Source organism: Tarenaya hassleriana, unplaced genomic scaffold, assembly GCF_000463585.1.
Source record: "Tarenaya hassleriana unplaced genomic scaffold, ASM46358v1 Cleome27, whole genome shotgun sequence".
Lineage (NCBI taxonomy): Eukaryota > Viridiplantae > Streptophyta > Magnoliopsida > Brassicales > Cleomaceae > Tarenaya > Tarenaya hassleriana.
In genome coordinates this window covers 1,090,348-1,104,052 of record NW_010965946.1, presented here as the reverse complement: position 1 = coordinate 1,104,052, position 13,705 = coordinate 1,090,348, and the positions used below count along the sequence as shown (strand labels likewise).

General features: G+C 43.4%; 5 protein-coding genes across 8 annotated transcripts in view; 2 read left to right on the top strand and 3 right to left on the bottom strand.

The window, feature by feature from the left end:
- The window catches only part of LOC104817292 (U-box domain-containing protein 33-like), a 4,647-nt gene extending 548 nt beyond the window's left edge, over positions 1 to 4,099 (bottom strand). Inside the window, exons 1-9 of one of the 4 annotated variants that reach the window (XM_010546424.2) lie at positions 3,419 to 4,099; positions 3,033 to 3,154; positions 2,764 to 2,885; positions 2,542 to 2,646; positions 1,997 to 2,348; positions 1,753 to 1,890; positions 1,094 to 1,621; positions 251 to 1,000; positions 2 to 158 (exon numbers count right to left, since the gene is read on the bottom strand). In XM_010546424.2, coding sequence (XP_010544726.1) covers positions 2 to 158; positions 251 to 1,000; positions 1,094 to 1,621; positions 1,753 to 1,890; positions 1,997 to 2,348; positions 2,542 to 2,646; positions 2,764 to 2,885; positions 3,033 to 3,154; positions 3,419 to 3,683 — 2,539 coding nt within the window. In that variant the 5' untranslated portion in view covers positions 3,684 to 4,099. Of the gene's footprint in view, position 1; positions 159 to 250; positions 1,001 to 1,093; positions 1,622 to 1,752; positions 1,891 to 1,996; positions 2,349 to 2,541; positions 2,647 to 2,763; positions 2,902 to 3,032 lie in introns of all 4 variants that reach the window. The other 3 variants (XM_010546423.2, XM_010546425.2, XM_010546426.1) reach the window with 3 other exon arrangements.
- A 235-nt stretch (positions 4,100 to 4,334) lies between these two features.
- Positions 4,335 to 6,476, bottom strand: LOC104817290 (UPF0187 protein At3g61320, chloroplastic). Its single transcript, XM_010546422.2, has 4 exons — positions 5,668 to 6,476; positions 5,416 to 5,583; positions 4,972 to 5,178; positions 4,335 to 4,855 (listed from the first exon to the last, which is right to left on the bottom strand). The coding sequence occupies exons 1-4, from the start codon at positions 6,349 to 6,351 to the stop codon at positions 4,679 to 4,681; spliced, it is 1,236 nt and encodes a 411-aa protein (XP_010544724.1). The 5' UTR covers positions 6,352 to 6,476; the 3' UTR covers positions 4,335 to 4,678.
- Positions 6,477 to 6,647: 171 nt separating this feature from the next.
- LOC104817289 lies at positions 6,648 to 7,661 on the top strand. The gene is made up of 3 exons (XM_010546421.2): positions 6,648 to 6,793; positions 6,899 to 6,960; positions 7,319 to 7,661. Exons 1-3 carry the CDS (start codon positions 6,736 to 6,738, stop codon positions 7,442 to 7,444), a joined length of 246 nt encoding a protein of 81 aa, XP_010544723.1. The 5' UTR covers positions 6,648 to 6,735; the 3' UTR covers positions 7,445 to 7,661.
- Positions 7,662 to 8,770: 1,109 nt separating this feature from the next.
- Positions 8,771 to 11,284, top strand: LOC104817288 (AT-hook motif nuclear-localized protein 9-like). Its single transcript, XM_010546420.2, has 5 exons — positions 8,771 to 9,843; positions 10,185 to 10,252; positions 10,362 to 10,493; positions 10,576 to 10,709; positions 10,773 to 11,284. Exons 1-5 carry the CDS (start codon positions 9,420 to 9,422, stop codon positions 11,038 to 11,040), a joined length of 1,026 nt encoding a protein of 341 aa, XP_010544722.1. The 5' UTR covers positions 8,771 to 9,419; the 3' UTR covers positions 11,041 to 11,284.
- Positions 11,285 to 11,302: 18 nt separating this feature from the next.
- On the bottom strand, positions 11,303 to 13,341 carry LOC104817286 (O-glucosyltransferase rumi homolog). Its single transcript, XM_010546419.2, has 6 exons — positions 13,156 to 13,341; positions 12,561 to 13,078; positions 12,295 to 12,487; positions 12,134 to 12,198; positions 11,808 to 12,018; positions 11,303 to 11,713 (listed from the first exon to the last, which is right to left on the bottom strand). Exons 1-6 carry the CDS (start codon positions 13,312 to 13,314, stop codon positions 11,351 to 11,353), a joined length of 1,509 nt encoding a protein of 502 aa, XP_010544721.1. The 5' UTR covers positions 13,315 to 13,341; the 3' UTR covers positions 11,303 to 11,350.
- Positions 13,342 to 13,705: the final 364 nt, after the last annotated feature.

The window sequence follows — 13,705 nt, the reverse complement described above, 5'->3', positions numbered from 1 at the left end:
CCCGCTGATCGAAGAGCGTGGTTTGGAATCAGGCTGGTGTGAGAAAGCTTGACGTTTGTCATCGGAGAAGTATCGTGTCCACTGTCCAGCCACGCTCTTATAGCTTCTGCTTCGTATGTAAAACCGTCTGCTGCTACATGCGGATCTTGCATCACTTCCTGATATGTTCCAAAAGCAGAGAAAAAACAATTCAGATTCAGACCAATTGTGACAATGTCCTTGTAACATAACCATGCAGGTGAGGAGTTACCAGGAAAACAGGACAAATGAAGTACAGAGGAGCTATGCGGCGGTGGTGGTGGTTAGGACCGAAATGGAAAGATGACAATCCAATAGATGCCCTCATGGGTTCGAGTATCCTCCATACTTCCGTTTTGAGGTTTGGACGGTTCTCACCGACAGTCTCACAGCATCTCAATGCCAATCGAGCCAGCTGCTCGGCCTGAAAAAATGGCCAGTCACCTGCTAATGGGTCCAAAAGGTTGTTCAGTGTTCCACTCTCTAAGGCATACTTCACTTCATTTGTTATCCGCAAGGCTGGCCTCCCGGTCAACAACCGTAATAATATAATCCCGAAAGAGTAAACATCTGACCTCGGGGTTAGTTCCTCACTACTGGAGGTTTCTGGATCCAAGTAAGCATACGTACCCTTGAAATCAGTTGAGGAACTTGTTCTTCCATTACCACGAAGTAGAGAACATGTTCCAAAGTCGCATATCTTGCTAACAAGGTTGGCATCGAGAAGAATATTTGCTGGCTTTAGATCACCATGTATGATACCATGAGATTTATTGGAATGAAGAAATATAAGGGCTGCACATATCTCGGTGGCAATGCGTAGTCGGGTTTGCCATGATAAGGGTGGAGAATTGTCCTTGCAGTTAAGCCGGTCTTCAAGGCTTCCATTAGGAAGGAACTCATAAACAAGACTCAAGGCTTCTGGACAAGCTCCAATGAGTGTGATGATATTCGGATGCCTCATTTTACTCAACACATCAACCTGTAATGCAACAAACATCAGTCAAAACTTGTCAACAACTAATTCCTTGAACTTCCTACAGACAGTCTATTTGTAATTATTCGAACACATTACCTCCTGTTGATATTCTATAGGACCTTGGGAACTATTAGGATTCAACAGTTTTATAGCCACCTGTGTATGGCGAAGAATACCAATGTAGATACTGCCATATCCACCTTCTCCGATCTTCAGGGTCGGATCAAAGTGATTAGTAGCATTCTCAATCTCAGAAAAAGAAAAGTCGGTGAAGAACTGAGATAACCGTAAGTCCGGGGTCTGTATATGAATTTTCCTCAGCTCCTCTGCTTCTCTTAATGCTCTGTCACGTTCTGTCTGCAGCTCATCCCGTTCTTTCCTGAAGCTTTGTAGTAACCCTACAGCCGAGACAATCTTCTGTAGGAGCTCTTCAGACGTCCTATCAGATTCTGCTATTCGGTTCTCCAGCACAGTTCTCTGTTCTAGTGCACTTCTGAGTTCTTCCATGATTTCTTCTCGTTCTCTTTTAAGCTTTTCAAGTTCCTCTTTTTCTTTGGCCAGTGCTATCTCAGTTTCTTTCCTTCGCTTCAATTCCTCAGAATAGACATTTTCTGATTGTTTAGCCTGTCGTTGTTAGCAATAATAACGTCAGATTTTTTCTTTTTCTCGTCAAAGATCGATGTATCTAACAGCAAACATGAACTAATTTAGCTCCTTGCTTGTCATTGGCTTTCTCCTTTTGTTAGAAATCATACCTTTCTGATGGCATCAAGTGCAATTTCTTCAGCTTTATGGCGCCTGGATACCTCTCTAAATATTTCTTGTTTTGAATTATGAGCTTCTGCCATAGCTTGTCGGATTTGATCGTAAAATGCATCATCTAAGTTCTCATTCTGAAACAACAGATCATCCAGCATATAACTCCTGAGCAACTGGAAATGCACGGAAAAGCAAAAATCCAGAATGATTTGGAATTATATTCGGACCTACACGACATACCGGGAAACTGCGAGGAGATGAGTGATCAGAATTCTCTTCAACTAAAATCAAGCCTGGTGCACTTTCACTTCGCCCAAATTGCCTCAAATGTGCATCGGATCCTGAAGGGCCGGCTCTGAAAGCTCTATCTCCCTTGTCTGTATCCGACGAGCGATCTGATGATGGCCTCCTGCTTTGTCCAATCAAGCTTCCATCATGCGCCAAATCTTGAACTGAATCATTGCTTTGTACTCGAGAAATATTAGATGGACAGTCAGATTCTGGAGTAGAGAGAGTTTGAACTTGATTGTTCCCACTTATGGAAGCATGTGGAGATGCATATTCCGAATCAGTGTCATCTATTGCAGCTTCTCTATATTAGTACCAAGCAATGACAGACCCGTGGTTATCAAAATCCAAGCTAGACTCACGGAAGGCAATCAAACCATAAAGTAAGTTCTAAAATATCAACAGTTATATGTCACATTGAATCGGTCTGTCTTGTTGTTTGTATGAATCATGTCGAGGCACAGTATGTTGAGAAAATGGATGCGAATTGGCCAAACCTTGTGCAAATTAGAGATCCTTTGCAGGTAAACCATATATGGCAAGTAGCAGGTGCTTCTCTTTGCACAAACATAGCTTTCCTGGACCTCAGATCCCTCATTTTCCTATAAAATTAATCCGATATTTGAAATATTAAGAAACAAACAGCAAAAAGTGCCACACGAGATCATTCTGAGAATCAACGTTGAATTTTCACGCAGAAACCCGCAAACAGTACATACCTAGAGTGGTATCTGTCTGATGCTGCTCCCATGACAAACTTCCTGATTCTGTGCTGGGAGATCAGTCGCACAATTCCCTTCTCGACAGAGTCCATTTCAATATACATCTTCTCTGCTCGGACCTACAGTCATAAAGAACTGATTTTCATTTTTCATACGGAATCAAAGGTATCAACTTTCTGTTATCCATTGCTTAATGCACAATCCCAGACCACTGTGTCACACGAAGGAATTTTAAAGATGTCGATTTTCAGTAAACGTAAACATACCCCTCTCTGCTGGCATATACGAAGGTACTCGTCCAGGATCATATGTACCTTCTCCCTTTCCATTTTCCTGTATACCCTGACCCCTTCCTCATCCACAGAACTAGCCAGAAATTTCGTACCCACTTGAATGATTCAACAAGGAAAACCGTTAAAGACGAGATCATGAACCCCTGAACCAGAAGGCTACATCTTTTGGGCAGATTTACCTCTAAATCAGCCTAAAGTTTAAAAAGATGTCTGAAGTTTAACATCAGCAAACACAATTACACCTTATCCCTTAATTGCAACATTTGTATCATTGCTTAAGCGTGAAAGTTGGATTTCATGTACAGAAGAATGGTATTCATAAATTGACATTAATCAACTTAATCGGGTACGACACTTACTAACAGGGATCATATGGGCAGGCTGGTGAACATGGATGATGCAGATCTTCTTGCCTCCGGTGTTCTGTAATGCCCAGACGAGAGTGGTTTTGTTCTTGGCAACATCTTTCCCCAACGCGACATAGACTTTCTCCTCAATCAGGCGGGAAACTGGTTCCTCCATGATCTCTGTCCTGCTTGACCTCGATCCTGGACTATCTATCCCATGAAATCTCATGGAGCCAATACTTTCCCCCATCATCGGGATAGAACTCACCACTGCCATTGTTAAACCTCTCTCTTCCAATTATCCAGAATCAACAAATAGCAAGTCTCTCTCTAGTGAATCCTCGATCAACAAAACAAAAGCCAAAGGAAAATTCCCCCGAACGCGGACCTCGATCTCGCCCAGGTTTCCGAATTGTTCGGATAAACCTCGAGCTAGGAGAAACAAAGGATAAGGCTTTTGATTTTTTTCCAAACGAACGAATCAAAAGCGATAGATGATCACGGTCACAGTCACAGGAAGATATGAAACTGAAGACTCGAGATTTTCTTGGGAAAATGGAGAAAGAAACAGAAAGTCCGAGCAAGTTACCAGGGAAATTCTAACCCACCAGCCACAAAGGAATACCCAAGCTCAACGCATCATTATAGCTTACATGATTTTATATACGACGATGAGAATATTCCGAGTTGCCAACTCAGATATATATATATCGTGTGTGTGTGTGTGTCAAGCAGACTTTGGCTAATAAAAATATGTAATCGCCAAATGAGATTTTAAGAAAAATGGAACGTCTCAAACTAGGAAGACAAGGCAATCCAATCATAATTATTTTTATATAACCATTAAATCAATTGTATAACATTTCAACTTAGGATATACCATTTTGGATTGTAGCATCTTCTCATATTCATTCGCTGTAATCAATCAGAAAAAGAGGAAGGGGTCATTCATTCATATGTGAGCTGAGTCGATAACATAGCTTTTTGAAGCCCAATATGTTAAAGCCCATATTTGTGAGATGCAACATCAACATACCACCAAAGGGCTTTGGCATATATACATACATATATACAGAAGGCATACATAAAGCAGAATGTAAAGTCTCCCTACCATCGTCCACTCAGTCTTGTTCTGTACAATATCAATATGTAGCAGCAAAGCTAAGCTAATGGGCAAATGAGAAATGCATTTTCTTGCCTTTTTACCTACTCCAGCATGCCAGTGAAGAAGACGATCCAATCCAACCGACGTGTATCCACAATGACGAGCAATCAAGATTTATGCCAACCATTTGGCGAGTGTTTGACTTGATGGAGCTTTTTCTTAGCAATGAGCCGCTTGCGTATCAATTTCTCGGATTTAACAGCTTCCTGAACATTACTATGCACAAGATCGCATAGCTCGTCCAGGGCCAGCATAGGAAATGGCTCCTCTATAAGAACACCCACCTGCAGTATTCGAGTAAACAAAAGGGTGATGATGATTCTGGAACAAGAATGGATGAGATTTTGGGCAGAAGCAAAATTCTAAACAGATGGGTATATCATGGAAGAGGCATGTGTACTTCTTCGATGCAGAAGAGGGAGGCAGCACTGATGAAAGTGGCAGGAACAACTATCCAGTGGCAATCATCCCAGAGAATAATGGGGAGAGTCAAATGCCAGAGGACTAAGAACCTCGACGTTAAACGTGTGTAAGAGAGTGGAATTGGGATGCCCATGAGTTGTTCACAAACACCAATGCCTTCGTGTAGATGCAACATCTTCGATTCCTGCACTTAATTTGATATCAAATGCTCAGACCAAACTATCCAGCGAGAGATGACACTTATATGACTTCAAGCACCAGACTTGGTGTTCATATGTGAAACACAAAAAAAGAATGAAACTTTACCAGAATCACATCAAAGAACCAGCTGGGCATCTCTCAGTTACATATATGACTGATTCATTGTTAAATGGAGTTTCAAAATGAGGAAATGGGAGAGTAAAGGATCCAAGAAAGATACCAACAAGTTTCTCTTCGAATCTTCTAATTTTAGCAACTGAAGGCTCTGAGAAATGAACTCGATGACGCAGCGAGGACGATGCTTTGATTGGAGGACTAAGGACAAATCATCAGCTTCTAGCACATTTTGAAGGTCTCTAGCAATATCTGAACCATAAACCACGTGACACTGCAACATGAAAATTTTAATCAATCACAATCCACAAACACTTGATATCAAGAAACCGAATCAACCAAGCGGAGCGATACCGACCTTAAGCGCAACAGGGAAAGCTGTAATGTACCGCAAAAGCATATCTTTGATGACCGAATCATCGCCTGAGCTATCAACGGAGGCAATCACCTGCCTCGCCAAATCATTGGTTCCAGCGATTACCTTCGTCCAGGCTTTCCTCCCTTCTTCGAACCTCGAATACGAAGCCTCCGTACGAAACACCAGCAGCAGTGCCAGAGCCGGCGCTGTTAGCTGGTATGGCAGCGAAGAGGCTCGAAGAACTGGGAAAATACCGGGCAACCACTGCAAACCCACGGCGGAGTTGTAACCGGAGATCACGACTGCGAAGGTGGTAAAGAAGAAAACAGGGGGAATGAGAGAGAGTATCACGCGCGAAGATAGGCTCGATAGCACGTGCCGCACGTGCCGGAGGGAGCTTCTGTGCTCGAGCCAATTCTCGTGAGTGTAGAGAGAGCGCTTCTGCTGCATCCGCCGCTCCTTTATGCCATCCGCCCAGTCCGGGATGGCTCTGAGGAGCGATATCAGCCTCGAAGTTAGGGTTTTAGGAGCTGAATCGCTGGATTCCGAACCGGAGGAGACGCATGACGGTCTGAGAGGGGAGGGATTACGGGCTTTAGCGGAAGATGTGGAGTACAATCCTAATTCGAGGAGGGATCGGTGGGGAAAGTTGGAAGAAATAGATAGATTCATGGATTGAGACATTGGCGGGAAATCGTACTTTAGGGTTAGGGTTTGGAGGAAGAGGAGAAGAAGATGACGAAGAAGGAGAAGATCGTAAATGACACATTAGCTTTGTGAGGTTGGGATATCGGAGAGTTGCAGGGAAAGGAGAGATAAAATAAAAGGGTAGTTGAAACGGTTGTTCCAGGATTATTTTACGGTCTGTTCTTAAACGACGGCGTTTCACTTCATACCGTCGTTTTCGGGCCTCTATGGGCCATTGGTGGGCCTATTCGACCTATAAAAGAATCTCCCTGCAAACGGCGTCGTTTGCATCGGCCTTTTTTGGGAGTTGGGATTCTAGGGTTTAAGGTGGTGTATACGGAAGGCAATCAAGTTGGTCTCCGGGCGATTTGAGCGAGTAAAATGTCGAAGAAGAACAATTTGGCGAAGAGAAAGAAGCAGCACGAGTTCGATCTCAAAAGTATGTTGCTTTCCATCTCTATGCATGTGTATGTGGTTGGAATTGAGGTGTTCAGCGAATTCGGATTCGTATAGGCTTCTTAGCTGTTTGTATTTTGGTTGACAGAGGAGAGAGAGGAACGAGAAAAGAAGGCTACGAAGCTTCAGGCCAATAAGAACAAGATGAAAGTGAGCACTTTTTCTGTCGCTTAATCTGTCTGGAGTGTTGGCCTATTTGTGTTTGATAACTATAGACGAGAAATTCAGTTGCTTCTATGTCTGTTCAATGAGTTAAACTGGTGTGTCTTGAGGAATGATGTTGTGTAGCCCAGTTGATTTGGTGATTCAGGTTGTTCTTTGGAATTGGGTGAATAGCTGCATACTTTGATCAACCCTTTATTTTTAAATGAAGCATTGTTTTTGTGCTTAATAGTGCGGGATTCTCGGTAGAACATTAAGATTATAGGTCCATTGTGAAGTTTTCCGGCACTTTCTGTGACCTTAGAATGGTCCTTGATCTGTATTTTGGTTTGTTTTGTTGTCAAAGGTTGATGGTGGTAAGAAGAAAAACAAAGGGTCCAGTGGTTTTTCTGTTGGCAAGAAGAAGTTGAAGACCAAACTGACCCCAACCGCGAAGGCTAAAGCCGCCCAAGCAATGGAGCTCGACAAATGAGAAAGTATGTTTCTTTTTTGTCTATTCTAACTACGCTCGAACAAGATCTTCATTTGTCTGTATCACTACATTGAGGAAATCAAGTGGAAGCCTTGTTCAGGCGTCTCATTTTTTATGCATTCTTGACTCCCCACCCAATATGTATGCCTTTGTTATCTTGCACCATGATTGCGTCCTTTGCTCGCATTGGAGACCCATATGTTACCATTTTTACATCTTCAAGGTATCATCATCCTTCATTTGATTAGAACATCTTCAATCTCAGCAATTGTGTTGTCCATTCTACATGCCCCCACTTTATCAGATCACTGTGGGACTGATTTGGTGCAAGGTCGCTAGTTTCTGTTTGAGTTGAATCTGTGCCAGTTCACTTCTGGATATGTACGGTCTTTTATGTCTAATCTTATCAGATCTGATACATTGTGTCTAAAGCCGGATTATAACAATTAACGACATCCTCTCTCAGTTAGGAAGGCTTCCATGTGATGTCGTGATCGGATGTTTTCCAGGAAGATCGATGATGCATATACCATGTGACCGTATGTATACATTATTAGGCTGACGAGATCTTTTTGAGCTTTATTGTTAACGACCCACTAAACATAGCCATCAAGATAGCCACCCTTATCCATAACACAGTTCAATGCTCGCATTTTATTCCCATTAATGCCACGTCTAACACAAATCCACGCATTTATGCAAACGTTACGGCTCTGAATTTAATTTCATATAAATAAAGAAAAAGGGAAATGTGAACAGCACAGTAAGTCTCGAGTTTGGCAAGTTTTATCACGAAAACTGGGTCCTCTGAGACATTTTTGAGATGTCTTCTTCTCTCAGCCTCTCGTCAAATGGGAGTAAAGTGGAAGCCAGTGGGAACCCGGCCAGATCGCCTCAGCACTGCTCCCTACTCTCCGCTCCTTCCTCTTCATAGCGCGTGTAGTTCACTCTCTCTCCTTTATCTTGTCTACGTTATAGTGATGGTGCAAGACTATCGCTTAGATCATCATGGGAGCCAGAAGATTCATGTGGTTATCAGTTTCAATTTTCAAACTCGTATCTTGGCTTGGAAATCAAGTGTTTGTTGTATATTTTTCTGCTGTTGTCTGATTGAAAAGGAACTGAGCCTGGTGCGTCTGATACACGCGCGTAGTCTCGAGTATTACTGTATTAGCTCTCCAGTTGCCAAGTTGCTAAAAAGTCCATAGAGCTACAGTCAAAGTCAGACATTTATTTATTTCGTTTTTGAATTTCCAAAATATTTTTGCGAAAAAAAAAAAGATCCCTTTGTTACTTATCCACAGTAAATGCTTTTCCTTAGGTGTCTGTTGGAGGGTTTTTGTTTGTTTCTGTCTCCGTCTGTCACCCAGTAAAAGAAAAAAAAAAAGGCAAACATCACAAGCAGATGAAACAGAGTGAAGACACAACAGATAAAGGAGATAACCCTTAATCAAACCAGAAACCACCATTGTTGATGGATGAGAAAGCTTTCTAGCTTTTCTTTAGAGAATCCTGTGTCCTTGAGAAGAAAATACACTAGTCTCTTTTCAGTTTTCGTTAAGCTCTTGGCCGCTAAGACACAATCACTTTGCTCATCTCTTCGTCTCTTCTCTTTCTCTTGTCACTCGTTCTTGTTCTTGTTCGGGTGTTGTTGTCTGTGTCAACTGAGTGGAAGCTTTTCCTCTTTCTATGGGTCTAATCTCCTTTGGGTTATGGAAGATGCTTGGTTTTGAAGCTATATAACCTTTCTGGTGAAATTTTCTGTTCGGTAAGCTGGGAAATTTAGCGTGCATGTCTTTTCCTTCAAGCTTGTAATTTGTAAAGCTTCGACCTTTGATTCAGTTTTCTTCTTACCCATTTACCCTTTTAATAAACGCTTCTCCCTTCGTTTTCTGTCCTTACCCCATTAAAGTTCGAGCCTTTTAGGGTTCTGGGAATTGAATCATATAAAGCTTGGTCCTTTAGGGGTAAATGCATGGATAGAAGAGATGCAATGGCGTTATCCGGGTCGGGTTCTTACTATATCCAGAGAGGCATATCCGGTTCGGGTCCTCCGACACAACCGACGTTCCACGGATCGCAAGGCGTTCACCCTTTGTCCAATTCAAACTCTCCGTTCGGGTCAAACCCGGGAGGATCCGCCGGGTTCGGGTCTCCTCCGTTGTCCGCTGAGCATTCTCCGGCGGCGGTTCCGCCCCACGTCGGCATGAATATGGTTGCTCCGCCGCCGGGCGAGGCGCCCGTGAAGCGGAAGAGAGGGCGGCCGAGGAAGTACGGACAAGACGGTTCTGTCTCGTTGGCATTGTCTCCCTCTGTCTCGACGATGACCCCAAACCCTAACAAACGCCGCCGTGGACGGCCTCCTGGCTCCGGCCGCAAGCAAAGGCTAGCTTCCATAGGTAACGGATCTCTTGCTTTGCAGCCCTTCTGCAGATTAGCCTCACATGTCTGCGTAGGCATATATATATATAATTCCACTTCAGTATATTTGGGGATTGTTTATTGCTTCAGATGACTTGGAACCTTCAGGATTAAAAAAAAAAAAGCGATGGAATTTTTTTAATATTGACTGTGGATTGGGAATACAATTGTTTATTCCGGCGTGTGAATACGACGGAATGTGTAAAATATCCCTTTGGATATTTCGTGATTACAAATCTAGATCACAGAACCTGTGATTAGGGTTCATGCCTTTTTTCCTGATCAGAAATGGGTCTTTTTTCTGGATTTTGATTTCTAGGTGAATTGATGCCTTCGTCTTCAGGGATGAGCTTCACACCCCATGTCATTACAGTTTCCGTAGGCGAAGTATACTCCTCCTCCTGTAGATTTCTCCTATCAGATTGTATTATATATGTATACATATACATATCCAAGATTCTTCTGTTTGCCAAAATCTTCCCGATCTTGTTCATAGGACATTGCAGCAAAGGTGTCAGCCTTCTCCCAGCAAGGTCCGAGGGCCATTTGCATCTTATCTGCAAGTGGTGCCGTCTCTACTGCGACACTCCATCAGTCTTCATCTTCCCCAGCGACCATCACATACGAGGTCGTTGTAGTTTCTGTCATATGGAAAAAAACATGCTTGCTCGCTGTCTTTTTGACATGTTGTATCTTTGGTGGATCTTTAGGGCCGGTTCGAGATCCTGTCTCTGTCTGCATCTTATCTGGTCACAATCGACGGAAGCTACCGGAATCGGGCTGGAAATCTCTCGGTCTCGCTCGCTAGCCCAGATGGACGCGTCATTGGCGGTGGAATCGGAGGGCCACTACCCCCCCCCCCCCCCCCCTGTCTTGTGAGCACGTTCCTTTCATTCGATGAATATAGAACGTTATATGCTTATGGCATGGCATGGCAGGTGATCGTGGGGAGCTTCATATGGGCGACATCTAAGGTGAAGAGCAAGAAACGAGAAGACGAAGCTTCCGAGGTTGTCCAAGACACTGACGATCAAGCCCTCGACAACAACACGGTCCCCCCCTTGCCACAGCCGAGCCAGAACATCATTCCGACATCGGTAGGCATGTGGTCCACTGGCTCACGTCCCATGGACATGCGCCATGCCCACATGGACATTGACCTGATGCGTGGATGACAAATGAAACAGCTCTCTTCTCTTTTTCCCCCCCTTCGTCCGTATATATAAGCATGGAAACTTTAGGAAGACGAGGATGGAGAAGAACGACGAATGATAAATCTAACCTCAAGACAGTACTGTGTTTGAACGTTAGGCTTGGACTCATTTTTAGCTGACAGTTTCATCATTTCGGTTCCTCTGACTTGTGTCTGAACAGTGTTGTCTTTATTGTTTTCAATGTCGTCGGTTGGATTCTGCATGATTCAGTTGAAACCCAACAAAAAAAAAGTATCTTTTATTACCAAATTTCATATTATTCTAAAAAGATTCAAGCTTTGTTGTTGACGTCACGCCAATACTCATCCTCCCAAATTTGGACTTGTCGCGTGGCGTTAGCCTTTGTCTGGAGAACCTCTTTTAGAGCCAGAGGGTCGTATGGGGGAGGCATAACACAAGGGGACCTTTCACTCGGAGACATCACCATCGATTCCGACATGAACTCCCTCCACCGTCCCGTCGCTGGACATCCCATGTTTTCCGGAGTTATCTCCTTCCCACCTCTTGGGATCTCCGGTCTGAACTTCAGCAGCTTGGCGTACTCGTTTAGCAAGTGGAACATGTAGTCGTACACGAACTCCATTTTCACTTCCTCTCGTATGAATCTACTCCCTGCTTCTGCAATCTCACGCGCCTACATCAGACAAAAAAAAAACCCAAATTAAGATTCTGTAACATGAACAAGACGAAAAGGGTTATGAACGATTCATATATATTTGGAGATTGACCTTTTCGAAATGGTTATTGCCCCAATGGACGGCGAATTTGAGAGAAATGCACTTGGAGTCGTCTCTGATGGGCCAATAGTGCCGCAATGGCACCATCCCTCTCACGTAAAAATCATAAAAACGCGGCTTGACGTACAACGTCATGGAGTCACAAGCCATGATGTACTTCTCGCTCACCGACCATGCCCATCCTTCTATATATATCTTGTATCTGTCTTTACCCGAAAAAAAAACACGTGTTCAGATTATTGTTTTCGTTATTTTCATCACTGAATTATGTAAATTTCATTTAAAAAAATATGCAAACACTGACGCTACCACATTACCTGTGGTTGCACTGGTTTTCTAAGTTTGAGTTCTTGAATCCTTCTTTGTTTTCTCTCTCCCAATCCTTCACGTAATTAGATATAACATATATACACATATATATATATATATATACGTGTGTGTGTGTTTATGTTTCGTACAAATATAGAACCAAGATCACCTGAATATAGAGACGGGTGTTCCAACCCTCCCGGTCGGAGACGTTGCACCGGAGAAGATCGATTCGGGTGGGGTCCACGTTCGGGTTCCCTTTCCAATAAGCGTACGGTATCCTATCCTCCCATTGGCTCTTCTTGTTCCCTTCTTCTATGGCCTCCAGAGATTTTTCCCACGGTTTTATATTCACTTCCGCCCTGGGCTCAATGAAAAGGCCCATTTTATTAATTAAGAAGGCCCATTAACGGCCCATGATCAGCAACGACTTACCAGCCCCAGAAGGACCAATCGGGGAAGACGATGTCCAAGCTGGCGTCGTCGGAGCAGTAACGGAACAGAGGAGGTGGGCCCGCTCGTTGACCCAGGAAGTCATCAGATCGGACGGTGGGGCGGTCGCCGCAGTCAAACATGAGCTCGAGATCAGGCAATCTCCCGGGGTACCACCGTAACAGCTGTAGGATTCCCCACAGCGTAAAAACGTCTCTGGTCTGAATCGCTTCCCTGTACTTCTCAACGTACACCCTACCGTCGAGGATGACCAGCCTGAAATTAGCGGTCTCCTTGGACCGTTCGATCATGTCTCGGGTGATTCCCGCCTCTTTCCACGGCCGTAGATCCTCGTGGATCCAACGGAAGTAAGATGGACACGTCACGTTTGATCGACGGCTGCGATTGGTTTCCCCGGACTTGGGAACACGCACCGTTTGTTTCTCCACGACGTCGCATTTGTCGGGAAATTCGTGCTTCGTGTTCGCCGTTGCTCTTAGCGTGAAACCTGTAAAAGTGGTCTGAAAGCGAATATTATTATTTGGTGTTACATATATATATATATATAAGCTTTATATATGTATGTATATACACTTACCAAATCAAGGAAACCCAAGAAGTCGAAGAGACCAGCCAATATGAACAGCAAAGAGACGACGATGACAGTAGTCTTGGCTATGCTCTTTCCTCGATACGGCGCCGTTGTGGATATGGAACGTCGGTTCATCGTCTGATATTGTTGGTCGTTCCTCTTCATCTCGCCTCTTTTTTTCTCCTTGGCAATTTCCACATGAATATATACATATATATATATATACACGTCTTTTATATTTATGTAAATACATGCGTATATATTACAGGATCATTGGAACAAGGACATATACAAACGTGGTTACAAATACATATGACCCAGAAAAAAAACAACCGATAAAAAGGCCAAAACCTTTGTTTGAGCTTTTCCACGAGGATCGGTTGACGTTCCTTATTCATAGTTAATGGTTTTCCACGATCTCTTAGGTATAATATAATATCATTACTTACAAAATAGAATAAATGCGCAGCTTTTGCAAATTTCATGCGTACGGTGTTTTTTGCTCGTCGGTTCATATTTTTCACGTAAAATGAAAAAAGAAAGAGCCAAAAATTAA

What these genes read in the sequence shown, in the direction of transcription:
- LOC104817290 (XM_010546422.2), bottom strand. Translation starts at nt 6,351, where the DNA reads ATGTCTCAATCCATGAATCTATCTATTTCTTCCAACTTTCCCCACCGA. An exon ending in CTTTCCCTGTTGCGCTTAAG is followed by an intron (nt 5,584 to 5,667) that starts GTCGGTATCGCT and finishes TTCATGTTGCAG; the next exon opens with TGTCACGTGGTTTATGGTTC. An exon ending in CCCTCTTCTGCATCGAAGAA is followed by an intron (nt 4,856 to 4,971) that starts GTACACATGCCT and finishes CGAATACTGCAG; the next exon opens with GTGGGTGTTCTTATAGAGGA.
- LOC104817289 (XM_010546421.2), top strand. Translation starts at nt 6,736, where the DNA reads ATGTCGAAGAAGAACAATTTGGCGAAGAGAAAGAAGCAGCACGAGTTC. An exon ending in GCACGAGTTCGATCTCAAAA is followed by an intron (nt 6,794 to 6,898) that starts GTATGTTGCTTT and finishes TTTGGTTGACAG; the next exon opens with AGGAGAGAGAGGAACGAGAA. An exon ending in CCAATAAGAACAAGATGAAA is followed by an intron (nt 6,961 to 7,318) that starts GTGAGCACTTTT and finishes TTGTTGTCAAAG; the next exon opens with GTTGATGGTGGTAAGAAGAA.
- LOC104817288 (XM_010546420.2), top strand. Translation starts at nt 9,420, where the DNA reads ATGGATAGAAGAGATGCAATGGCGTTATCCGGGTCGGGTTCTTACTAT. An exon ending in GCAAAGGCTAGCTTCCATAG is followed by an intron (nt 9,844 to 10,184) that starts GTAACGGATCTC and finishes TTTGATTTCTAG; the next exon opens with GTGAATTGATGCCTTCGTCT. An exon ending in ATTGGCGGTGGAATCGGAGG is followed by an intron (nt 10,710 to 10,772) that starts GCCACTACCCCC and finishes CGATGAATATAG; the next exon opens with AACGTTATATGCTTATGGCA.
- LOC104817286 (XM_010546419.2), bottom strand. Translation starts at nt 13,314, where the DNA reads ATGAAGAGGAACGACCAACAATATCAGACGATGAACCGACGTTCCATA. An exon ending in TCTTGGGTTTCCTTGATTTG is followed by an intron (nt 13,079 to 13,155) that starts GTAAGTGTATAT and finishes ATTCGCTTTCAG; the next exon opens with ACCACTTTTACAGGTTTCAC. An exon ending in GCAATAACCATTTCGAAAAG is followed by an intron (nt 11,714 to 11,807) that starts GTCAATCTCCAA and finishes TGTCTGATGTAG; the next exon opens with GCGCGTGAGATTGCAGAAGC.